The 26,684-nt window shown below is 47.7% G+C and overlaps 1 protein-coding gene across 2 annotated transcripts in view; it reads left to right on the top strand.

Annotated features, from left to right (window-relative positions):
- The window catches only part of LOC119441889 (60S ribosomal protein L8), a 151,325-nt gene extending 126,788 nt beyond the window's left edge, over window positions 1–24,537 (top strand). The window contains exons 1-6 of one of the 2 annotated variants that reach the window (XM_037706529.2): window positions 11,911–12,002; window positions 12,615–12,752; window positions 13,287–13,439; window positions 17,094–17,417; window positions 18,884–18,970; window positions 24,410–24,537. In XM_037706529.2, the coding sequence (XP_037562457.1) occupies window positions 12,615–12,752; window positions 13,287–13,439; window positions 17,094–17,417; window positions 18,884–18,970; window positions 24,410–24,484 (777 nt within the window). In that variant the 5' untranslated portion in view covers window positions 11,911–12,002 and the 3' untranslated portion in view covers window positions 24,485–24,537. Of the gene's footprint in view, window positions 1–11,910; window positions 12,003–12,614; window positions 12,753–13,286; window positions 13,440–17,093; window positions 17,418–18,883; window positions 18,971–24,409 lie in introns of those variants that run through there. The other variant, XM_049661709.1, reaches the window with a different exon arrangement.
- Window positions 24,538–26,684: the final 2,147 nt, after the last annotated feature.

Genomic DNA, 26,684 nt, shown 5'->3' with positions numbered 1-26,684 from the left:
TTGTGCTAGCGTGTGCAGCGTAGTGCAGCTTCCATATGCACGACGGTTGCTCATGGTCATCGACGTTGGTAGTCGTGATGGAGGAGACGTGCCACCAGGCGTCAGCGTGGGTGCATCAACGCCTAAGGGCGCTTTAGCCACAAAACACCAATAGACATTATATATCAATGTGCAATAAACATTACACTACTTCTGTGAAGACACGTTTCACTTTCGTGTTCTATACCGATTCCTATATAAGAGGGATCAACCACATTTTTTCAATGCAGCTTGTTGTATTCGTCATTTTTAACAGTTCAAATTTTGTTCCGACGCAAAAAACCACCAGCCAACTTCTGTGTCCGTATCCCTTTAAGCAATGGCTCGTACCCCCTAAAACGCGGCCTCCCCACTACGGCGACAGTGACAGTGACAAGAACTTTTATTGGTCCTGAGAAACTGGCCGGGGGAGCCGAAGGCTCCCTCAGGTCAAGTCGGTGGCTCCGCCCACGATGGCACCGGGAAGCGAAATCCCGTTGCGATGTCGTGGGCCCTCTGGACTGCCTGGAGTTGGATGTGGTGGTGGTCGCTTCTTAGGAACTCCTCCCACTGTTCCTACGGCGACAGAAAAGTGAAATTCTACGCTGGAAAGATGAGCGGCAACGGAGCCAGCTGTGGAAGAAGACGACGAACGCGGGAGCAGTGCCACGAGCGTGTGCCGGGAACGAGCAACGAGCGCAACCAGAGGGGCGCCAAACAGCTGCAGCTGCGGAAGACGACGACGCTCGAGCCAATGCTGATGATGATAGTTTTCCGCGTACACCGACCCCGACACAAGTGAGCCAATGGAGCTTCGCCTAAGAAGAAAGCTGCAGTTGCCGGGAAGCCTGACAAGCATTCGGATATCTTTGAATGCTATTACGTTCCACTCTTAAAGGCCAATTTCTATTAGTTGAATATGGGCTTCACTTGCTCGTGCAAGTAATGTGGGCCACTCTGAATAATCTAGCTCAAGGACTAAAATTATGTTATCTGCAAAGGCATTTTTTTTTTATTTTCCGGAAAACTTCGAAATGATCGCCCCGTAGAGCAGTGGCGTAGCCAGAGGAGGGGGAGGGGGTGCTGACCGGGCTCTAGCCCTACAGGTGCCCCTAACAGGTGACTACGTTTCCACCATAGCAAACGCGGACTGGTCATCCCACAAACCTGATACACAGCAAAAACGGAGGGGGCACGTGCCCGTTGCACAGGGAAGTGTGAGAGAGGAGCCCGACAACAGTACACGGATCACACAGGTACACAGGCGCCATCTCGGAGGCCACGCAACGGACTTCGCGGCGGCGCCACTAGATGGCGCAACGTGCCCAGATCCAGTTAAGGCACCATTCACACTGCAGCCAAAAGTATACAGGTGCAGCTTGGATCGCTGCATCCGTCGCAGCAGGGTATACTGGAATCGGCACGTGCTGCAACCGCCCAGATACCGTTTCTCCCGAATCATGCAGCCGCCACGGCCCAGGAGCCAAGGGTGATGAACCTGCCACCGGCTCCGACGAGGGAACAACTCCACAACCATACACCCCCACTCGCAACAGTCTTCCAATCGTGGCCCACAGCACAAGCGTGGAGCCATCATATTGTTACGTAAAACGACACAAGGCGGGACTATTTACACTGTATTTACACTGCACAGACACAGTAGCCAAGATGGTGGACAGCCACCAGCACCCGACAGAACCGTCTTCTTTGTCGTCTGCCCCTGGCAGAATGTGTCTCTCGTAGCAATATGGGTCCTCCAGACATATACAATGCGATAGGAGATATGGTCAGGCACCACGTCAGGCTTACAAATCTCCAAAACTAAAGGCCTGCCGCCGCCGCCGCCGCCGCCGCCGCCGCAGGAAAAACAGGGCAATCGCAAAGGTTGGCTTCCTCAATATGCACGGGGCGAGAAAGCGTAGCAAATGGGAGGAGCTATATTAGATGCTCGATGCCGAGGACATGTTGTTGTACGCTGTCGCAGAGACCCATCTACTTGGACTCGAGGAACCACCGGTAGACCTAGAATGGCAATGGGCCGGGTGCAATAGAGTTCAAGGGGCACGTAAAGGAGGAGGAGTAGGTATCCTATGGCGCAGCGACGCGGTCAACACCTGGACAAAGCTCGAAGGCCCCTGCAATGAACACGTGGTTGGCGGGCTCTATCTTGGGCATGCCCGTGATCGTGGCGGTGTTTACTTGAGCGTTGATCGAGGGCAAAATGTTGAAAATCAGGGCATCATCCAGTGTATCGCTGAAGACGTTGGACGTTGGCGTTCCAATAGGGAGGTTCTGGTGATGGGGGACTTTAACGGACATGTCCAACTTATCGATCATGTCCAAGATCATAACGGTGGGCTGATGCTGCAGCTAGTAGAAAGGCTCTCCCTTGAAGTCGCCAACCTCCGCCCCGACTGCATAGGCGAAACTACATGGAGTGCTAGAAATAGCCGCTCCTGCATCGACTATGCCCTCACGTCGCCAAAGTTGACAGCCCATATGACAAGAGTACACGTGGACAAGAGCGGACAGTTTAGTCTGGGCAGTGACCATGTACAACCGCATCGCCCTGACATTCTCTGCCTCTGCCAATCGAGTACACCGGACAGATCGTCGCAAGTCAGTCAAACAGTATCTGCCGGCAACGTCCTTTGAGAGAGTGGCGGAGAGGAGTGGTATACACATGCGACAAACCACATACGCCGAGTTCATCGATGAGCTGCACCACACTATGCGTCGTTACGAGAAGCGAGTCCAGTCCCGCGGTGGCACTAAACGCAAGGCCTGGTGGGACCAGCAGGTGTAAACGGCCCTCGAGGCGCGCCGCGCGGCGAATCGCGCACATCGCAACGCGGTGAGGTTTCTCTCGACCGAAGAATGTCACGAGGCGGGGCAGGAATTCTTGCAACGCAAAAAAGACATGCAACAAATGGTACAGAGAAAGATTACCGAAAGTATAACCAGAAGCAATTGCGGATTATTACAGAAACTGGCCGCAACGGACCAGAAAAATTCTGGGTGTACATCTCTTCGCTAAGACCGCGAGGCCCCTCGCCCTACTCTCCGCGATGCAGCAGGTGAAGAGGTTACAGACGCTGAGGAACATCTCACGGCCTACATGCAACAGCTATACAATAGCCCGATACCAGTGCAACAGGTAAGGTCGACTGTACCTCGTGACAAAGAACAGGAGAAGAACAGCACCCCAGCGGATTGTGAGGAGAGTGACACGCATTGCGATCGACCGGGTCATATCTCACATTGGGTCCCACAGCGCGAAAGGGCTTGACGAGATTTCCCCTGGTGTCGTGAAACAACTTGGGCAGCGAGCACGAGAAACCATGGCCTCAATTTTCACCGGCATTGTTGCAGGCGACCCTGTTCCTGAAGACTGGCTCCGCGGTAGAGTATGCCTGATACCTAAGAAGGGAGGCAGCAGTGCCCAACTACAAGACTCATGGTTACCAGTGTGCTCTACCGAATCTTCATGCAGGTCATCAAAAGCTGGATGAATGCGTGGGCGGTGAAGAGCGGGACACTCACGGAGCTGCAGAATGGCTTTCGGCAGAACCGGCGGGTCGAGGACAAGCTATTTGTGCTCATGCAGTGTATCGAGATTGCGCGCAAGGGAATCGCGAGGTTTACTTGCCTGTTTCGATCCTGGACGTAGCCAAAGCCTACGACAGCGTGCCACATAACCTCCTCCTACCTCGCATGGATGACCTCGGCATGCCGCCCGTGTGGATCGACCTACTTCGCCGACTCTACACTAGCAACACCGTTGAAACCCGCTTTGGGGAGACGCGCGCGCGACCTGTGGAGGTAAAGAGAGGCCTGAAGCAGGGCTGTCCCCTCTCCCCATTGCTGTATATGTTATATACAGTGAGTCTTGAGCACGCCCTTCTAAATTTGGACGGGGAGTTCACGCTCAACTTCCCGTATGACAGCATCCCAACAACTTGGACGATTCCTGGCCTTGTTTTTGCGGACGACCTTGTGCTGCTGGCCGAAAATGAAGCCCGACTGCAGCAGCTGGTTGAAACATCAGCCAAACACCTTGGCACCTTCTGCCTAGCCTTCAACTCGAGGAAGTCGGCGGTAGTAACAATTCTCTGGGGACCGGGAAAATCCGACTATGGTGCTCCCAGATAGCGAGAGGCTCCCGGCAGTGGAAGAGTACCGCTATCTTGGTGTAGTGCTTAGTGCCTCAGACGGTGTCAACGCGGAACACGAGGTGTACCTGAGACAATCGGGCCAGCGGGCCAGTCGCATACTGGGCCGACAATGCCTGTGGGGCTGTAGGCGATATCTCATGGTGCGCGAGCTGTGGAAGTCAGTGCATGTGCCTGGACTGACCTTCGCGAACTCAACCATATGTCTGACAGCGCCAACCCGTGATTGGCTGGAACGTGGGCAGCGAGAGGTAGGCCGCCTGGCCCTGGGCTGCCATGGCCGAGTTGCCGTAGACGCCATTCAGGGCACGTATTTCTATTTGCGCTAGAGTGTACTCTAATTTGCGCCCACGCCCAGTGCTCGACCGCTGGCGCCGCCATGCGCCGCTCGCGCGTACCATGTTTCTAGCTGCACGGCCGCCTGGATCGGCGCGCGCGGTGCCGATTCAGGCGGCCGTGCTAGCCGCTGCCGTTGGAACGGAGAACACGCTGTGCTGGGGGTGACTATAAGGTGACTAGGCACAACTGTGGCTGCTGTTAAGGGCTCGATGCTATTCCTAAATAAACCCATCACTGTTTTGATTATCCAAATATAATCTCACTATCAAGGAGGGAGCAGTCTACCTGACTGGAGCAGTATTTTTTATTTGGGGTGTTGCTACGCTGCGCTCCGCAACACCACAACGACCGCCGCTTCGCGTCGGCGCCCGGCACCACGGCTACGGCCGTGGCACCGGGGTTCAACCGACCACACCACCAAACAGAGAGGGAAAAAATAGTGACACAAAGAAAAAAAAGTTCCAAACTAAGGAACTAGGCCGCGCACTGCACATTCTGCACTGTACACTGCACACCGCACTGCACGCTGCACTAGGCCGCGCACCGCACATTCGAACTCGCGCACTGCCGGTCCTTAAGCGAATGTCTTAACCACTACGCCATACAGCCACCCTTCCGGAAGAGGCATTCACGCGAAGCATATGACTGCGTTCGAGCGCCCTCAGCGAAAGAAATCACCTTGAAACATGGTACGCGCGAGCGGCGCATGGCGGCGCCAGCGGTCGAGCACTGGGCTTGGGCACAAATAGAAACACGCATCCAGGGCGATGTCGGCTGGTCCTCCTTCGAGGCTCGAGAGGCCAAGAGTAAAATTGCGTTTGAGTGCCGTCTGCGCAACATGGACGACGGTAGGTGGGCGCGCAGGGTGTTTCGGTACGTCTACCTTAAAGGCATCAGACACAATGGAGGGTGCGTGTCCAGTTCCTGAGGCGAAAATATGGCCTCTTGAACTATTCAGAAACCGGAGGAGCCAGGTGTGAGACAACTAAAGGAGTTCAGGACCATGTGCGTGAGACAGAGCGAGAACTGTGGAAATCGGCTATGGCCTCGAAGACGACGCTCCGCCTGTACTGCGACAACAAGGGGACCATCACAACGGAGCCGATCTACGACAACATGCGGGCGCACTCCGAACTCTTGACTACCGTAGCCGGTTTGACTGCGCCCCCAAGGTGCAGGCCGCTGTGTGCAGGGTATGCGATAGCGAGCGGGAGACGGCGGAGCACCTGGTCCTTAACTGTGCAAAGTTGTCTCCCACCCCAAAAGAGGGCACCACCATGCCGCAGGCCCTCGGATTTCTCGACGCTGAAGGTGGCCGCTGCTTCGAGGGCGTAGCCACAACCAAAGCTCGCCTAGAGCGGTGGTGGAGAGCCGTAAAACAATCGCGAACGGTGCCGGGTGTGGTATAGCTTTGACTATGTGATTATGGATTGTTTTTCCTTTTTTTTCCTTTGTATTGCACTAATGTATTGAGTCCACCCGTTACAAAGGGTTCATTAGCCAACAATCATCATCATCATCAGTTACCCCAGAAGTCCAGTTATAATACCTCGCTAAAATCAAGGCAAGGGTGAACTTTGGCCCTCCACAAAGTACAAAATATGTTAATAGTCACGGCTAGGTGGCGTGTGCCACCGCCCGATTTAAGCCTCATCCACCCATCCAGAGGGAAGAGTCATCACGCTGCAGTAGACGCCTGGCGCGTTTTGGCGGGGGCAATACGTCGTGTTGCTACTTTTGCATCAATGCTGAACGCGTGGCCGTTGGCAGACATCATGAGATGGGTTCTGCCCTTTCTTTTTTCTAGTGGAAATAGGGCTGCGTCGCATCAGAGGCACTTGTAGACGACGACATCGCCTGCAGACGCAAAGTCGTGGTCCTCCGTGCCGTCATGGCGCCGTTGTCGGTCGGCATCTACCGCCGAGGGGGGATCGAGCAAGTAGCTGGGCGCGATGGCTGCGAAGAAGGTGCGCGACCGCTCGGAGCAGCTGCACAGAAACACAGCCCAGCAGGCGACCACAAGCGCGACTCCCGTGAAGGTCAGAGCGACGCCCAGGCCGCGGTGCCAGTCGAGCAACATGGAAGCGAGGCCACACACCAGGATGGCGAACGTGACGCCAAAAGCCGCGTACAGCAGCCGGTACATGCGGCCCTTGACAACGTCGTAGCGCGAGCAACCGAGCGGACGAGCCTCCTCTAACAGCCACGGCGTCAAGCTTTTTGCGGCTGTCTGACCGCGGTCGCCGCCCAAGCCTTCGCAATGTAGCCGCCGCCGTGCGCCGCCATCCTTGCCGGTCGACGTCCGCGGGGTCGTGGCAGCGGTCTGGTCGGTGGCTCCCGGTGGCATTTTGGTGTCGTACCTGGCCGGCGGTGACATACGATCGGCCGCGGCCATTGCGGGGATGTGCATAAATTGCTGCGATAAACAAATGCTGGTTGAATTCCGCGTGAGCCAGCATGAATCCATACTGCTCGAGTTGCTTGAGACATTTTTTAGCTGCTGATCGTGTGTATTTCTTAGTCCCGGCAGGGCATTTCGAAAATGATATATATATATAAACAAACCTGCTCAGTCACTGGATAATGCCATTATGAACACCCGAACTTGATATTCCTGTTTCGCAGCAGAGAGCCTAACAGTTTCGTTCAAAAGATCACCTGCACTTTCCATCAACTTGCTCAAGTTCTTGCCGCCTATTCGTGTATATTATACACGGTTGAACACGATGACGGTTGGCTGGATTGATTTCATTAGACTACGATCACGACTAAGAAGTACCTCGGGCAGAAGCAAAAACGGAGAACAACTATATACTGCACTGATACTGATATATATATATAGCCTTTGAGATCTGCGCCAGACGGTCTCAACACCCGATCTGAGGGTCATGCGGATCTTATAAATGCTCAGCCCAATGTTGGGCGGAGCATGGCGGACATTGTTCTGCTTGAGTGCAGCTCTGAGCACATGAACGACGACTGGGACGGAAGGCCACAGTTATAATATAGAATCAATTGTATAGCATTTCATTGCTGACAACACGATCCTGTCATGCGAGAAGCACTCAATAAAGTCACAGTTTCGCCCGAAAGGCGAAGCATCGATTGCGATAGCAAATTAGTAGAGAGCTATACGAAGTAAGGATATTAGTTTTATCGGCCGTATAAACTTGTAAACATTCGCTTGCTAACTAAATTAACAAGCATGGTATCACGCGCGCACATGCAAACATGAACACATCTCACTAGATGACCGCGCACACTCGCGGTCAAAACGCTGGAGTGAGAAAGCGCGGTTACAGCAGCAAACGAATTGACATTCGTGCTGCTTCTCGCTTTAACGCGAACTAAGCGGCGAGAACGCAGTGCACACGAAGCTATGAGCACTCGGCGCAATCTGTCCTCATCGCAAATCGCTTTCAATATATAGGGCCCAAGCGGTCGTCAGAGCAGACCCCTCCGGTGTCGTGCGCGCGTTGGAAAACGGCGCGCTTCCTCCCGCTTTCCTCCCTTGCACGCGCGAGATTGAGCCACCATCGTCGGTTCACCCTTGCATGCTTTCACTCGCACATACAGCATACGGAGCGCGCCGACAATGTTATGGCACTTGCAATTTATGCGGAAATTCACGGCGACGATGAATTTAAGGCGGAAACGCGCCTGGAGTGTCCATATAATTGTTATCGTAATAAAAGGTCATTCTTCTAAAATACCCTCTTACATTCCACCCCTTTCACAGAGGTGCTGCAGAGCACTTTCTAGGACTGTTAAACAAATATTGTAATTTGAATCAGCAAGGTCAGCCGCTTCAAGCCTGTTTTAGAAGATGGCAAAGACGTCATTTGCGTGGCGTGCAAGGAAAAGTAGCACACTCCAAGTCAAATGACACTCGTCAAGGTATATAGCACATCACGTTTACACGTCACAGTTCTTGGAGCAAAAAAGTTCTCACCCTTTAATTGGAGCTTATCTTGTCCCACAACGATAATCTGCCTTGCTTGGTAATCTGCCTTGCTTGGTAATCTGCCTTGCTTGGTAATCTGCCTTGCTTGCGTTTCCGTTCTTGAAAACTCTACGCGCGCTGCCATCCCGTCGAGAAAGCCATGTCACACTGATGGCGCGCGCATGTCGTTCATGGCCGGGCCCAAGACAGCTAACGATTATCGTTGTGGGACAAGCCCCAGGGGTGCAAACTTTTTCAATAGTGTTACACCCACTCTAAAAACGTCTGCACCCTTTAGGGTATATTTTTGTGACACAGCAATAGTCTTCATCTGTATTGCTTTCGTAGAGGAGCCTTAGCTTTCGTTTCCTTTCTTGAAAACTGCGCTCGCTATACTTTCCAGTCAACGACGCTATGTCCCACTGATAACGCGCATGCATGATCATCGTTGTGTGACAAAAACACGCCCCAAACATTCAGAGAAGGGCATTTTGCACGCTGAACACTCTTAGCATACATTATTCGGAAAATTACACCCTTGACAGCACCAGATATTCTCACGAGTGCTTTAACACAACGTTAAAAAGAAAGAAAGGAAGAAAGAGAAAAAGGGCTTTGGCAGGACCACACCACTGCAGCTGGCCCTATTTGCCGCCATTCAAGATGCTTGCGTGGTCCCGCTATAATTATTTGGTTTTACGTGCCAAAACCACGATCTGATTATGAGGCACACCGTAGTGAGGGACTCTGGAATAATTTGGACCACCTGGGTAGCTTTAACATGCACCTAAATCTAAGTAAATGGGTGTTTTTCGCATTTCGCCTCCATCAAATTGCGGCCGCCGTAGCCGGCATTTGATCCCGCGGCCTCGTGCTTGGCAGCCCTAAGCAACCATGGCGGCTTGCACTGTCTGTTCTCACCATGATATACCCGTAAAAACACGAAACTGGGAAACTGCTCCGAAAAAGTAAAGTGACGTAAGTACTGAGGCAGAGTTCTAGAGAGCATACGAGCTACTTTCGTGGTCGACATGTGAGCGCATTATGAATATATTGCACCGAATGAAATAGCTGAGAATTTTACACAATCCAGGGGGAGGGAAAGTTGTTTTATTATTATTACTATTGCAATTATTATTATTATTATTATTATTATTATTATTATTATTATTATTATTATTATTATTATTATTATTATTAAATCGTCTTCTTGTACACTTTTGAAATTTCTGAACGCTTTATACATGTCCAGGCAAGATATTATATACATATATAGGCTCCGAGCCAAATTACACCCTGGCAAGTAAACAATTAACAGTCTTGAACAGCGTGCCAGTACACAGGACAAAGCAAAAGAGCCACAGGCCGGACAGAGAGCTCTGTCCTGTATGTGGGAGTCTTCCACGGTTTACATCTTGTTCGTTTGTATTTGGGAGCGGGGGGTATGTACATACCTGTATGTGCGCGTGTATTGCTGATTACCAGCTAAGGGAGGGGCGCCTCGCACCCCTTCCCCCTGAGTTTAAGCCCTGGGCTCGTGTCACGTCAGGGTACTTGGCTTCAGCGAAGGAGTCCTTGTTTGTAGTCACCGGCACTGCGCTGGCAATTTAAAACGAACAGGCCGATTCACGACGGAGCAGCTGCGAAACGCCTTGGCGTGTTAGCGCGTCCCGGTAGTAGTTGTAGTTAGTGCGAAGACTGTATATATTATTATGTCGGCGCTACATGTCGAGGCCGGAGGACATCGGGGCACCTTAGCAGGCACAGTACCATTGCGAGACACAATGAAATTCCTTCAGCACACGACCAAGGCTGCTCGCACCGAATGAAATGATAACAGGAGTAGAGATACCAATCTTACCGCCATGAGTTCTTTTTCTTCCTTATCTTCCTGTGTATGTCAGACCATGACCTTCGAGATTGGCGGCGCTCAGCCGTGCTCACGCTAGGGCTGCAGAAGAAGAAGAAGAAGAAGAAGAAGAAGAAGAAGAAGAAGGAGGAGGAAAAGAAGAAGAAGAAGAAAACGTTTATTGTCCAAAAGCATTTTGGTGGAATGGTCGGAGCCCCTTTAGTCCAGGGCCCCACTGGCCTCGGCTGCCCTCTTGACCTGTTCTATGAAGGACTGTTGCTGCAGAAGATAGCGCCAAGCTCTTTCAGCACGAATCATTCATCCTCATCCGAGATCGGGCAACGTGCACGTGCGCCACACCGCGCGCCGCCCGATCTCGGGGGCCTTGGTTGAAGGGCCAGCTAGAAAAAGTGATATATATATATATATATATATATATATATATATATATATATATATTGAGTTAACATGTCTTTCAAAGAATTGACATATATAACTGGGAGACGGTGACAGTGCATGGTTGCTGAAATTGGCAGCTGCGTTTATTCCTGAGTGAACTATTCGGCCGAATAATAGCAATCAATCAATTGATCGATCACTGAATCAATCGATAAATCAAATGTTTGCCACAATGTCCAGGACCAGCTACGGAGCCTTAGTGCTGGTGCACTTAAAAAGTAATACGCGAGACAAAATGTACAAAAATACATATGTGGTAGACAAAACAATGCAAGATGGAGAAACAAATTAGGTAACTAAAAACGAGGAGGCGGGCGTAGAAGGGAGTTAATCATACAACAGGATTATCTGCATTTATACAAATTAAACAGAGGAAATGAATTCTGAAACATGTCAATACAGGCAAAATTGAGGCACGGAAAATTGTACATGATATCAAGAAGCTTTGGACAATGTATAATGTCATGGACCACCTTATAATAATAATAATAATAATAATAATAATAATAATAATAATAATAATAATAATAATAATAATAATAATAATAATAATAATAATAATAATAATAATAATAATAACAACAGAGAAGCTAGCTAATCCCCATATCGTCTATTTAATTTGTGTTTATTTACGGTGAGTCGCCACCGAAGGTCGCCAGACTAACACTAATTTATGTCTAGGGCATTCTTCTAATCTATTGCACGTTTAGTATGACCTTGATGATATCCAGACATTTATTTCGGCAAGTCGATCTTGCTTCCTTTACACGCTTACATGGGCTCACTGCAATTTCCTTATTGAGGCATTTCTTTCAATAAACATATTCGGTAGGCATGTTTGCTTAAATTTTTGATCTGGAAATGGACAATTAAATTTGGTGTTTCTTGAAGACATTCATGGTTGATGTATTTATCTACGGTCTTGCGCTCCGCCACGTGGAAAGCCGCAAATCCTGAATGTCTCACAGTCGTCTGCTTCAAAATAAGCGTTACAGCTGCGCCATCTACTTTAAGGCAAATTGTGCAATTTGTAAAAATATTGCATTAATATATTATAAATTATTATTTTAATATGCATTAATATTTTGTTAAACTTAGGTGTAGATTTGTTTTTTTTTTATTTAAACTTTTGAGCGCTGCCAGATACGACACCTCGGTGCAAAACGAAGAGACTAGCTTCCTTTTTGCGTTCGCTCACGGCGAGGGATACGCAACCACAAATGTAAGTGTTTTTTAAATCGCAAAATTTCCTCGTGAAATAACTTCGACGTTAACCATCCTACATTGTAATAAGTGCAGTAAGGCTTTATCGCAGCCGTTATAACATTATTTTGGCGCTGACGCTCATATGTTAGCTTAATATTGTGCATTTTGTGAAGCTGTCCGGCGCCTTTCGTAAGCTTACCATGTCCGGCGACTGTGCGTGCTCTGACAGTCCTCCGATTCTCTTAACTAGACCTTGCCCTTGGCCAGTAGTGTAATCAAAATTAGATGTTCACGAACTCTTCGTTTTAGGGCTACGCTGTCGCAAATTTTCCTTCAGTGTTGGTGTGCATGCAAGGTGCAGGCGCACACTGTGCGACATGCTTTCCGTAAACCGTGTCAAGAGAATCACTCAAGCGCTGCTATTGCCACTTAACAATTGCCCTATCTGGAGCGAGTAAATCGGCTTCATCGTAATGCACGGGGAAGCTTGAAAACTTTATTTGCTTGTTCTCTGGATGACCGAACGTCGGTCGCAGTGGACGACTTGCCGCGCGTCGTACGATATGCACGCCAAGAAATGGCAAGTGAATAACCGCAATGCTGCCGTTCTTCTTGACGATTGTTGTAGATGGGACGAGTAATCCGAGCTCAGCGTAAAGGAGCGGGAAGCGTCTTTCGCTCCCACAACAAGCACAGGAAAGGAGCTCCCAAGCTTCGAGCCGTCGACTTCGCCGAGCGTCATGGCTACATTAAAGGAATTATCAAGGTGAGTTGGCCGTTCTCTTACTTCGAAAATTCTCTTGTTTTGAAGTTCAGTTTAGGCATAGTGCAGATACGCGAAAGGGCGAAGCGCCGTTACCGAATACGTACTCGCTGGTATACATTCAATATTCGTGTATTTCACTACGTTGCTTTTTTTTTTTTTTCTGTACAAGGGTTTACAGAATGAAGGCCAAGTACCGTGTTGATGTTTTATCAAAACCACGTGAACTTGTCTGTTGCGCGATTGGCAAGAACTAAGGTCAATTTGTTATAAACCAGTGAGGCTTTGCAGCATGTCAGTTTTTGTTACCGTCTAACTACTACAAAGACGAAAATCAAGAATTTAAACCACATTATCGACAGCAAAACTATTTGGAGCATGTTGACAAGTGTTTGCTCAAAGTAAATGATTGCTTGACACAGTGCATCACTTCCTTGTGGTTGCAGCTTCAAGCAGAAATTCTTCAGCTGTCATTCTTGGTCTGTCTTGTCCCACACCTCACGCTGTCATTCATTTTTTTTTTTTTCTTTGGCACAGGAAATTCTGCATGACCCCGGCCGTGGTGCCCCCCTTGCACGGGTGGTGTTTCGTGACCCGTACCGGTACAAGCTCAAGAAGGAGCTGTTCCTGGCAGCAGAAGGCATGCACACTGGCCAGTTTATCTACTGCGGCAAGAAGGCTGCCCTCCAGGTGCGTATTCCAGCATGCCATGCTCAGCCTGCCTACTGTCGGTACTTAGTGGGTGCTACTTTCAGTGCCCATAAGTGGCTAAGAGGCCTTGATGATAGTGCATCCACACATCGTATGGTATCTGCTATTGCAAACCAAGGTTAAAGAATCATGTCGTCAATGAAGAAATTAAATTTTGTTTAGGCGTAGTCATTGTAACGGTACACGGCTGCCAGTGGTGGTGCTCCGCTGCGGCACTACGCCATTGTCACATGCTTCCCGCTAACTGTGACCTAGTTGGAGCTCCAGGAAACAATGGACGACAACCACGTGAACACTCTGAAAGCATTTATTACATTTGCAACTAATACATTGAACAGGCCAGCTAGCTGTAGGTAACATAACTCCTTGAAGAGGATGCATTTACCTGCGTAAAGAGGGGTTCCTGATTTAATGACTGGGGTAAGTGCGGCCATGGCGTCTTCTGTGGCAAAACGTAGCTGACCATGTGTGAAGAAAGGGGGCAAATAGTGGTGGAAAGGGCACGGGACATCCTCAGCACCAAGCCAGAGGTGGTGAGCTGCGGTGAGCTACTTGAGAGTGGTCATGTGTAAAAGCCATTGTCAAAGCGTCATACAGTGCACCAATGTGACAAGCTTGCTGCTAGTGTGATTGTTTCTTAAAATAAGGTATTTTTTCACTTTCCATAAGTGACCGGAAAGGCATTTAGTGGACTGTGCATGCACACATTTCAACAGCTAGGTATGTTGTATATGCCTCGTCTAGACCAAATTAGCTTCAAATTTTGGTCACTGTTGCCAATTTTTTAACCTAGCAGGTTAAAGGTGATCTTTGTTGTGGAAATAATATAAGCAGACCAAACTAAGAAGCATGGTCTGTTAATCTGAAGGTATGTTGTAATTGGTACAGACTGTAGTTCCTTCAGTATTGATTGGGAGTGTGCGAATAGGGATTTTGAGACCAAATCGAGTAGTGCCAGAAGCAAATGTAATATTGAATAGTTTTCAAATAACGAACAGCTGTTATCACAATTAATACAAAACAGTGTTCACATCTTAGTATTATTAAGTTAGCAAGTGTGTGTCACTACATAGTATGTTATGAAGCGTTGTTTATTAAGAGCACAAACGGAGCATTGGGAGCAAACGAGTACTTTCTTCGCATGCACAGGCCTTTTCAGAGAGTGCAAATGATGGCAGTATAGCTTGTAAAGTACGGCAACCTAAGCGATGTAGCCTGCTTCACTACGCAAGTTGTCATGTTCTATGTCTATCCTATGCCTGCAAGGGTGAAAACACCGTACTTTTACTCCAATGTTATGTTTACTTGGGTGCAGTTGATGTTTGGAAATTTTGTAAAAATATTCTAAAAATTTTGAATTTTTGCACACCACTGGTATCGATGAGGCAGCGGTTATATAACAATTAGGAGTTATGATTGACACAGACTCGAAATTTTCACTGCGAGGTAGTTGTGGCATGCCAATGTGGTTTAAGGCACTGTCTTTTGGACGCAGTAGGCTCCAATTCAAACCCTGAAATTTTCTTACTGTGAATTAAATTTGTGAGGCAATTTTGACAAATGCCAAAGAGGTCATTTTAGGTGCTTTGTGCAGGCAGCAGTTGCAATGATGATTTCTACAACTGAAGTGCAACCCACCTGTGTGGATGTTTTTTAGAGGCTGTTTCTGAGTGGCTGCTGACCCCTGCACAAATGCCAATTGCTGGCTGTAGACTGGTGGCAATCACTGTACTTTTGGGAGATGTTTCGGCTGTAGTTGCAATCGTATGCACTGCTTTCGAACAACACTTCACACCTTAGTGCAAATTCAGTCAGTGGTACTCGTGTGACATGGGTTTTGTTTTGTGCACCAAGATGTGATTTTGTAAGCCTGAACACCAGTATAGCTTGGCCCTTTGACCCTTTGAGGGTCAATTTTTTTTTCCTAAATGTGCTCTTCCATGGTCAATATTTTTTATGTTGCAGATTTAACATTTTCAGACTGACCTATTTTGAAAAACATCTGCAATTATTTTAGTCGCCCTAAAGTGACAGATATTTCCTATAGGTAGTTTGTCCATTGTTTATTCATGAATACAGATGAGCTTGCGTAACTACTTGTAATAAGAATAAAAAACAAGATACACGGAAATAGATGTAGTATTACGACCAAACTAAAACTAGGGTAACCGCTTCATGAGCAGTCGTTGAAATGCCAGTGTAAAGAAGCCGTGGAATGAAAAACCAAGAGATTACGGAGCGAAAAATAAGTTTCTTGTACAGTAAAACCTCGTTAATTCGACCCTTGTTAATTTCAGAAAATCAGATTATTCGGACTAGTCCTCTGGTCCCGGCCGGCGTATGCATTATTCAGTGCAATCAAACTCATTAATTTGGCCATATTTGGCCGCAAATCGCTTATTTCTGAGCTTGGCAAGCAAGGAGTGCTGCTAATGTGTGACACAAAAGAGCAAAAATGGCATTAGCGCCCAACCGAAACGAAGCGGCCGAGTCCGCATCGCCATAGTCATCAGCGGAAATCATACGTGAATGACAGCAACGCCGGAATGCTTTGTGCCTTTAAAGCCTTTATTCTTGCGTTTACCGCCGTGCATAGCATGTGTTGGCCGTGGGCTTTCATAATTGCGTAGTCGCCATCCATGATAGCGTCAATAGCAGCTGCAGTTTCTTCCGCGACGATTGCAGCAAACAGTAGTTTCGTTTTCACTCGGTACGCACGTCGGCCGCGTGCCTTCATAACTGCATAGTCGCCGTCCATGATTGCATGGATAGTGACTGCAGTTTCATCCGCAGTTGTTGCAGCAGACGGTAGTGTGTGCCAGCCGCGTGCCTTCGGCACCGCAAAGTCGCCGTCCGTGATCGCGTCGCGGTTTTCTCCCTAGCAGTTGCGGCAAACAGTTGCTTTGTTTTGACTAGATGCAAAGCTGTCGAAGATGAAGAGCACCGCCTACATTGCAATGGACGTGCAATCTGTTGGCGGTCAGCTCAGTGGCGAAAACATAATCGGGATGTGCGTGCCGTTTGCAAAACGTGTCGCAAATGAAGGCGCGCGCCGCGGCCGTGTTGCAAAGGAAGTCGCTAGGCCTCGATTGCTGCTGCGCAAACCAATGAGTCACGAGATGACGAGAATTCCACCTTCTGCTCTGCTTTTGTGCAAAATAGCAACAGGATTTGTTCATTCACTAGTAAGGCGTGTTGACGTAGCAAGCATTTGCTTATTGTATTCTGGATACCCTCGGTTAATTCGAACATTTTTTTTCCTTCCCGTGAAATCCGAATTAACTAGGTTTTATTGTATCCACAGAGTGGTAGCACTTGCTGGGCAATAAAGAGTATAAAAATTGGCGAGCTTTTAAAACATAGACTGTGCCGTAAATATATGGCATCGGCCATTTGGGACTTGTTCTCAGCGCTTTGTTTTCCTCTTTGGCCCTCAAAGGGTCAATCTCACTAGATGTTACCTTAGTTTCCCTTCTTGGTTGAATTTTAGTTCAGCTGTGCTGCGACCACATTGCAGTGTGGCTAGACTTTTCTGTGCCAAGTGCTTGGGCCATTCTTTGGTGAAGCAGTTACTGCCCTGTTGATTGCTTTTTATTTTGTTGACCTCTCTTTTGTGTATGTGCTTGCTGCCAGGTTGGCAATGTGCTTCCCGTGGGTACCATGCCTGAAGGCACGGTGATCTGCAACGTCGAGGAGAAGGCTGGAGACCGGGGCCGGCTGGCACGTACGTCGGGCAACTATGCCACTGTGATTGCGCACAATGCCGACACACGCAAGACTCGCATCAAGCTCCCCTCGGGTGCCAAGAAGGTGCTGCCCTCAGCCAACCGCGCCATGGTGGGCATCATTGCCGGTGGCGGTCGTGTTGAGAAGCCCATCCTTAAGGCTGGCCGTGCGTACCACAAGTACAAGGCAAAGCGCAACTCGTGGCCAAAGGTCCGCGGTGTCGCCATGAACGTGAGTGCTGCACTGCTTTTCTGTTACGTTTTGTGCTTCGTTCATCCTGGCAAGTGTTGACTCTGGGTGCTTTTGGTCGGTTTAAAACGTCTAAGGTTGGCATCAAAAGTTTATGGACTGTGGAATCTTAAAAAAAAGGTGTAATTTCCGCAACCTGAATGCATGAAGCCTGGCATTCGGATTTCCAAACTGTACTAGTATATGTGAATGACCTAGTATTGTATGGCTTTACTGGCTATCGTCACAAACTGCTCAGAACTTTTTTCAGGTTTTATAGTCCATAAACTTTTAATGCTAGTGTACATTAGCAGGCGGAGGCAGCTTCCTCACTTATTTTAGAGCTTGTTAGGTGGTTAGTACCATTGAACCAGGGCCGATATCTTGTATGCATTCGAGAAGTCGTTAGGTTTTGCCTCGTGCGATTTGTCTAGGCTGCGTTATCGGTGCAGCCTGGACAATTGCGCCAGACGAAATGAATGTCAGCTTTCTAACGCGCACAAGATAGTGGCTCAGGAGATAAGTTTTTTATATAAGGTATCATTGAATGGTCCTCTGAGAACTTGATGATTGAATGATGCAGTATGAAATGTAATGGTGTTGAAAAAAAAAACTACTTTACATACAGCCGTTTTATTTTGAGGCCCTATGTGTAAGGTAGACAATAGCCGTAGACAATTGCTAGTTGAGAGAAGAGAAAAAAAAAGCACATCAGGGCAGTGCAGTGGTTGGATGTTGAAATCCCTGCCGTGATGATTTCTATTGCTGAATAATGCTGTGGAAACTGTCTAGAGGCTGTTTCTGAGCAGTGGAATTTCATCCCCACTACTGCGTGTGCCAACCCAGCACAGTGTTTGAGATTTTGCAGTTCTCATGTTTTGAAAACGTCCGAAGGACTAGCCTTTTGGTGTTTCCAGAGTATTGCACTGAAGCTGGAACCGCATGGTGCAGGGAAAGGCATGGTGTGTCTGCTGCACACAAAAAAAAAAAATGGTCCAGGAACTGAGCATCACGTCATGTGACTGAGCTCTCCACTGTCTTTGGTAAAAGTGCACGCCACATGCGACGCAACGCATTCTTTTCTGCTCCGACAATAGTGGCGGCGCTGAGTTTTCAGCGTGCAAACGCTCAAACGACAGTCGTGCACCATTGCCATGCGTCAAAGTGCGTGAGAAATTGCAGCATACAGTTTCAGCTTATGCAGTGCCGCGATAAAATAGACTTTTGGTGATTCATAAAATAAAAAACGTATCAGTTATAATGTGAACTAACATATAATAAAATTCACATTCATCACTATAGAAGGCCTTTTAGCTTCTTGCATTGAGTGGTCAATTAACATGTTCCATATAGTGATTCATTGTGCAGACTGCTGTTTCACACTTTCAAGAATAGCATTAGTCCTTGTGTTGAGCATTTGTATTGTGTGGTCTGTGTGCAAAGTGTTGTATCCTCTTCATCCCATACAGCCTGTCGAGCATCCTCACGGTGGTGGCAACCACCAGCACATCGGCAAGGCCTCGACTGTCAGGAGGGATGCCTCAGCTGGTCGCAAGGTGAGTTGTTTTGCTATGCTCCTGTTACGTTGGGGTTTCTATGCACAGACTGGCTCCTTTCGTAATTTTGCGGGGGCTCACACTTGTAAAACCTGGTGGCTGTTCTTTAGATCTTGTTTCTTTTGCACAAGCAGAGGCATGATGTCCATTTTTTTTTTTGCTTCATTTAGGCAAAATTTGCGTGGTCTGTTGGCATCTGGTATTCATATGCTCATTAGGACATTTCTGGGCACAGTCTACAGTGAATCTACTTTCAACAAATTACTACAACAGCAAAATAATTTTGAAATCCTACTCAGTGACCCTCTGCAGATAAGGTTCTCTGACAAGTAAATTTTACTTAACTGGAACAAAATTATTGTTCCCCTATTAAATCGCAAACTTTATAAGCATAAAAACCTACCATCTGGAGCTTTGTAAACGAAAATGCGGGAGCACAGCACATAAGCACAGCCAGTGTCCAGACCTGGTAATGGCTGGCATTTTTTCCAGCTTGCCCTTAGCCTGCTTATCAATGCACGGAAGTGCATTGCTGTGAATCTGTCGTAGTGGCCCAGTGGCTGTGGTGTAGCACTGCTTTGCTCGAGGTCACGGGTTTAATCCAAACCACGGCGGCCACGTTTTGATGGGGGTGAAATGCAAAACGCTTGCATACTTATATACATTTAAGGTGCATGTTAAAGAAACCCAGGTGGTCAAAATTAATCCAGAGCTCCTCTCACTACAGCGTGCCTCATAATCAGATTGTGAATTGGGCATATGAAATCCCAGAATTTAATCCAATTTTTTATTGCTGTGGCACACGTCAGCCAGCATGTACTTTCCATCTGCTGGCTGATGTGCCTGTGCTCTATGTACTGCTTGCAGTCTTCAGCACTTATTTGCAACAATGATGCTTGTGCCCATGGCTTGAAAAGAGTTCCCCATTTATGCAGTGACTCTAAATAATTGCCTGCTGATTAGTCTAAAGCAGAATTTGCTAGCAGTGTGCAGGGATCATTTAACCTTTTAATAAAAAGAGACAAAGTGAAAGGTGAATGTTATCTGGAAGTAAGCTAGTTCAGATGCTGTCAAGTTCATACTGGCATTAGTGGCTTGTCGCTTTCAAAGAACAAATTTCTCCTGGAACAAATTTTTCTTGTTCTAGAATTTTGTTGCAGTTGGTAGTGCCTGATATGGCAGTGTTCTTAAGGGGGGACGCGGGGATCAGATCGCAAAAATCACGAGAAAAATCGGTTCTTGGAAACCCCGCATTTCGGTATCTGCAACGCCTAATCTACGCTGTATCAAAATGATTTGGCTGGAAACGCACTAAAAGTGCCCGAAAAAAAATTAATTTGTCAGTGCGGAGGGCGAAAAAACAGCTTTAAATCGCGCAAAATCACCGCAGTTCACGGAGCCATATCTCGTATTTCCCGCCACCGAGCACCGCCATCTTGGTATCGTTCGAAAGCTCAAAGTTTCGCCGTTCCGCTTCTCAATTCGTCGGTCTTCGCCATCTTGTAACAAACGCACAAACACAAAAGAATCGCGGGTCTGCTAGAGGTAGTCACACGGGCCCTCCGATGAAAGCGGGCCTGCGATTGGCTGCCGTGCTGAATGGCGTCTTCCCATTGGTTACTGCTGCGGCAGCGGGCAAGATGGCTACCGCAGTTGTTCGCTTCGCAAACCATGTCGGCGTCTTCACTTGACACGCAGAATTCGGATTTCTGAGAGCGCACAGTTTAGTTAAGGATCGTCGCTTGTTGGAGAAGAAAGTTTGGACGAAGCACGTCTTCGGAATACGGAAGCGCAAGCCTCCTACGGCGAGAAACGTACGGCGATTAGCGGAGGAGCACCCGACTGAACGTGCCGCGCTATCTTGCACCGTGTGACTCAAGCAGCGAAACCGACAATCGCCCTGTGCCATCGGTACCGATAACGCAGTCGACGGAAGACGCGCCAACGGAAGCTCCCGCGCCTCGGCGTACGGCTGCGCGAACCAGCCGAGATCGTATCGACGCGGTTCGAAGGTCACCATCGCCGGCGAAGACAGTGTACTTAGTTTGATGCATCGTGCGACATGAACACGCCGCCTCTGAGCGAGCCCCAACCGTCAACGAGCTACAGTGTAATAACCGAAAATTCACCGGACAAATAGTCGCTCGAACGGCGCAGCATTCAGACGCGCCTCGAGCCGCGTTTCGCGTCAGCGGTGACGGCAGAATCGCGAGCATGCAGCGTGCGCGACTCCCTTCGCGCGATGTCCGCAACTGAACGGAAGTTCAATTTGATGTACTAGCCAGGCTATTAAATTTTCAAAGCCCACCAAACGAAGAGGCAAAGGTGCAAGAAGATGCTTGACAGCACTGATGCCAAAAATTACCGCCCTGATGCGTTCTAATAAACCTGCACTGCTTGCAAAACTTTGCAGCTCGTTTTCTCAATAGTGTTTTTTTGGTCGGTCACCTCGCTCGTGGAAAGCATAGCACAACAATGGCTGGACCGATTTTGATCCAGTTTGTTTTGCTGTGATCCATGAACTGTGCTGCACATCAAGACAGTCTTGAAATGTTCATTTATTTTTCCATTATTTAATTACTTCACAATTACTGCATGGCTCTATGCAGTCAAACACAAGTTACATGCATGTCATGTTGAGTAAAAAATTATAAGGGCACTAAAAAAAAAATCTAACACTGTCTTGATATAGATTAGACATCTGGGCAAACATACAAAGTATTCCCAGTTCCGTACCATGTTTCGTTACTGTGCCAGGCTTTCCACGAGCAAGGAACTTGTAAACTTTTGTAAATTCTTATAAAACAAAAACTAATGAAGATATCTTAATGAAATTTTGGATTTGTCCCTCTATTGCAATGTAAAACGTGTGTGCCAAATTTCAGCCCTTTCTGCCAAGAAACGAAAAAGTTATTTTTCATCCCCTCCTCCCCCCTTAAGGGGGGACGCGGGGATCAGATCCCGAAAATCACGAGAAAAATCGGTTTTCGGAAACCCCGCATTTCGGTATCTGCAACGCCTAATCTACGCTGTATCAAAATGATTTGGCTGGAAACGCACTAAAAGTGCCCCAAAAAAATTAATTTGTCAGTGCGCAGGGCGAAAAAACAGCTTTACATCGCGCAAAATCACCGCAGTTCACGGAGCCATATCTCGGTATTTCCCGCCACTGAGCGCCGCCATCTTGGTATCGTTCGAAAGCTCAAAGTTTCGCCGTTCCGCTTCTCAATTCGTCGGTCTTCGCCATCTTGTAACAAACGCACAAACACAAAAGAATCGCGGGTCTGCTAGAGGTAGTCACACGGGCCCTCCGATGAAAGCGGGCCTGCGATTGGCTGCCGTGCTGAATGGTGTCTTCCCATTGGTTACTGCTGCGGCAGCGGGCAAGATGGCTACCGCAGTTGTTCGCTTCGCAAACCATGCCGGCGTCTTCACTTGACACGCAGAATTCGGATTTCTGAGAGCGCCCAATTTAGTTAAGGATCGTCGCTTGTTGGAGAAGAAAGTTTGGACGAAGCACGTCTTCGGAATACGGAAGCGCAAGCCTCCTACGGCGAGAAAAATACGGCGATTAGCGGAGGAGCACCCGACTGAACGTGCCGCGCTATCTTGCACCGTGTGACTCAAGCAGCGAAACCGACAATCGCCCTGTGCCATCGGTACCGATAACGCAGTCGACGGAAGACGCGCCAATGGAAGCTCCCGCGCCTCGGCGTGTGGCCGCGCGAACCAGCCGAGATCGTATCGACGCGGGTCGAAGGTCACCATCGCCGGCGAAGACGGTGTACTTAGTTTGATGCATTGTGCGACATGAACACGCCGCCTCTGAGCGAGCCCCAACCTTTGACGAGCTACAGTGTAATAACCGAAAATTCACCCGACAAATAGTCGCCCGAACGGCGCACCATTCAGACGCGCCTCGAGCCGCGTTTCGCGTCAGCGGTGACGGCAGAATCGCGAGCATGCGGCGTGCGCGACTCCCTTCGCGCGATGTCCGCAACTGAACGGCAGTTCAATTTGATGTACTAGCCAGGCTATTAAATTTTCAAAGCCCACCAAACGAAGAGGCAAAGGTGCAAGAAGATGCTTGACAGCACTGATGCCAAAAATTACCGCCCTGATGCGTTCTAATAAACCTGCACTGCTTGCAAAACTTTGCAGCTCGTTTTCTCAATAGTGTTTTTTTGGTCGGTCACCTCGCTCGTGGAAAGCATAGCACAACAGTGGCTGGACCGATTTTGATCAAGACAGTCTTGAAATGTTCATTTATTTTTCCATTATTTAATTACTTCACAATTACTGCATGGCTCTATGCAGTCAAACACAAGTTACATGCATGTCATGTTGAGTAAAAAATTATAAGGGCACTAAAAAAAATCTAACACTGTCTTGATATAGATTAGACATCTGGGCAAACATACAAAGTATTCCCAGTTCCATATCATGTTTCGTTACTGTGCCAGGCTTTCCACGAGCAAGGAACTTGTAAACTTTTGTAAATTCTTATAAAACAAAAACTAATGAAGATATCTTAATGAAATTTTTGATTTGTCCCTCTATTGCAATGTACAGCGTGTGTGCCAAATTTCAGCCCTTTCTGCCAAGAAACAAAAAAGTTATTTTTCATCCCCTCCTCCCCCCTTAAATGACCAATCTTATATTCAGCAAGAATGAGGGGACCTGGGAGGCTCATATCTCCTGACCTAATGTGATCAAGGAGTCCTAATAAGTGCAGCTGTTAGTCTTTTTTTTTCAGTTATTTCCTACATATACAAGCTTAGTTAACACAATATGGTATTGAATAAAGTAATGCAGCAGTTTTAGTTTAGTGCTCATAGTAAAATGCTTTGGACAGTTCTGGTGATATGCTCTCAGTGAAGACAACAAGGCTAAATTAGCTATTATTGGGTACTTCACGGTTTGTGAGTGGTAAAATGACTGTCAGAAATGTTTAGTGATGTCAGCTCATTCAAATACAGGTGAATTGCAAGCACATTTCTTTTCTAATAATATTAAACGAAGTTTGGTTATTTTTGCCAGAGTATTGCACTATTAGGTATAATTTGCCAAACACTGATATAACAAAGTAAATCTAAAATGCTTCTTGTTGATACATAATGTAGCAAATACTATAAGCTTATAACCAATATATTGGATATAACGAAAGTATTCTTGTCTCGGGTGCAACTTGTTTAACAAGATGAATGGTGAATGATTCACTGATAGGGGTCCAACACTAATTTTTCACATTGGGCAGTGCTGACATTCAGTCAGCCATGTGAAGTTTTGAAAAGCCTGTGATTTGTAGCTTGAGCTGGAAGTGCATGACTTTCTTGCTGTATGCAGGCATTGTATGTAGTAGCACAACTGCTGCCGTATGTAGAATGGCAGAGTGTCATGGGACAGAAAAGCTTACTTGTACTGCCTCTTTTCATCCAGGTCGGTCTCATCGCTGCCAGGCGGACAGGTCGTATCCGTGGTGGCAAGGTCAATGCTCAGGGCAAGGACGATTAGGCTCTTGTTGTGTAAAGCTTGTGATAATAATAAAGCAAGATGCCTCTACCAAATGCAGGGAGTGTGTGTGTTTATCAGTCCTGAAGAATCGCAGCGCGGTTTGGAGGTGTGCGGGGCTCTTGAACTCGCTCACATGTTGCTTCCCATGTCATATTGGCCATGGCATGCTGACATGCACCTGCATGTATTTGTACATTGTTAACATGAGTAGTTAGTGTTTTGTCTTTTGAACATTTGTTAGTACGGTAGAACATTTGAACATGATAGACTAGTGTGCCGTATTTACTCACATAATGAACTCACTTTTTTCCCCAAGAAATACATGTGCGTTCATTATGTGGGGTAAAATTTTGAGTGATATGCAGGTGCATGTCACCACACCATGCAGCTTAGCAGTACAACACCGTAGCCGCTCAACTACCACCAAATACAAGTTGAACCCACAAAAACATGGGTTCAATTCCCGGCCATGGCGGCTGCATTTTGATGGGGGTGAAAAGCATAAACACCCGTGTACCTTGATTTAGGTGCCTGGTAAAAACCCCAATTGGTCAAAATTACCAGAGTCCCTCACTAGGGCGTGCCTCCTAATCATATCGTGGTTTTGGCACGTAAAACAACAGAAATTACTCGTATTTGGAGTACTGCACTCCCTGGCACAATATGTATATCTCGTACTTGCATTTGAAATACTGCTGATCCCTGGCACGAGTCATCTCTGCGAAAATTGCACATTAGATCAGCTTGGACTGTTTTCTCAGCTCTTGTGTTTTGTTTGCCTTCTCATGTGTTTTTTGCTTGCAGTATTGCCTCATTCTCATTGAGGTATAGTAGTGCGAGATCTGTGCTGTTATGTCAATCTTAGCCGCGCAGGGGAACGAGAAATGAAAGGTGTCCGTGACCTCATTCTGTGTTTGCTCATAAGCGAAATTTATAAGTGCTTCTGAAAGCAAGTTTCTGTGGCAGAAACGATAATAAATACGTTGGTAGTGGTTTCAGCAGTTTTCCTTGGGTCTTGTATTCACAAAGGCTGATTCAGGCCTTTCTGAGAACTGTGTTGGTGAGAAGCCCCTGCTTCCACGCTGAACATGTCATGTGCCACAGCAATTTTGTGCACAAAAACATGCAGTACTTGCAAGGATGTTGCTGTTGTACTGAGCAGTCCAGGTCTTCGTGACAAAACGAGGCTCGAGATGTCTCGCAGATATGATCCGACGGTTGAAGGATCGGTTCGTTCTGAGGAATGGCGTTCCTCCACTGTTTCAAGCGAGCTTCGTCTTTCAGGGCCGAAAATAGCAAAACTTTCGCTGACGTGATTTGAAGCCGGTGTTACAATGCGGCACAAAGCACTTCATCCCATTGTTTGAAGACACGTGCGCTGAACAATCGATAACACGACAACCAACCTGGCAACAAATGTGAGAAAAAAAAGTGTCGGCCCTTCCACTGGGGTGGAGATGGAAGACCAGCGAAGGGGGGGGCTGTACTATGGTGGGAATTGTGTATTTCCAATTATGACTATTAAGATGTGATGGTGTAATCGGTTAATATATGACCCGGTGGTTTTCATTTACGAGGTCTGCTAGAAAAGTTTCCTACCTTTTTTTTTTTCCGAGCACCTGATGGATATGAAACAAGCGCGCTTGCATCAGCCGACCGTGAACCTTCGTGCGCATGCGCGAATTTTCCCCCGCCTGCTGATAGCGTCAGTCGCTGGGACGCAGCGTTTGAGTTCGGTAGTACGCAGTGCTCTCATCGTTTAAAAAAAAACTATTGCAAGGAAAATGACGGAGTGACTGAAGCAGTGCTACTACATCAAATTTTGCCAGAAACTGGGCGACAGCCAAGTGGAAACCATTCGGAAGGTTCAGACGGCTTTCGGTGACGATGCTATGAGCGGCACAACCGGTTTAAAGACAACCGCACATCGGTGGAGAGCAAGCCACGCTCCGGTCGGCCATCAAGATGCCGAAGTGAACGCTGTGGCGATGCGGGACCGTCGTGTGACTATGCGAGAAATTGCGGAAGAGGTGGGCATTAGCACATTTTCTGCACATTCCATTATGACCGAATATTTGGCCATGAAGAGAGTTGCGGTGAAATTCGTGCCGAAGCTGCTCACGGTGCAGCAAAAGCAACTTCGTGTTGAAGTCTCACAGGACATGCTGAATTCCATAAACAGTGACCCCGACTTCATGAA

The sequence above is a fragment of the Dermacentor silvarum genome, chromosome 2, assembly GCF_013339745.2.
Source record: "Dermacentor silvarum isolate Dsil-2018 chromosome 2, BIME_Dsil_1.4, whole genome shotgun sequence".
Classification (NCBI taxonomy): Eukaryota; Metazoa; Arthropoda; class Arachnida; order Ixodida; family Ixodidae; genus Dermacentor; species Dermacentor silvarum.
Note: the sequence above shows the minus strand (reverse complement) of the source record. Positions and strands in the feature narration are given on the sequence as shown.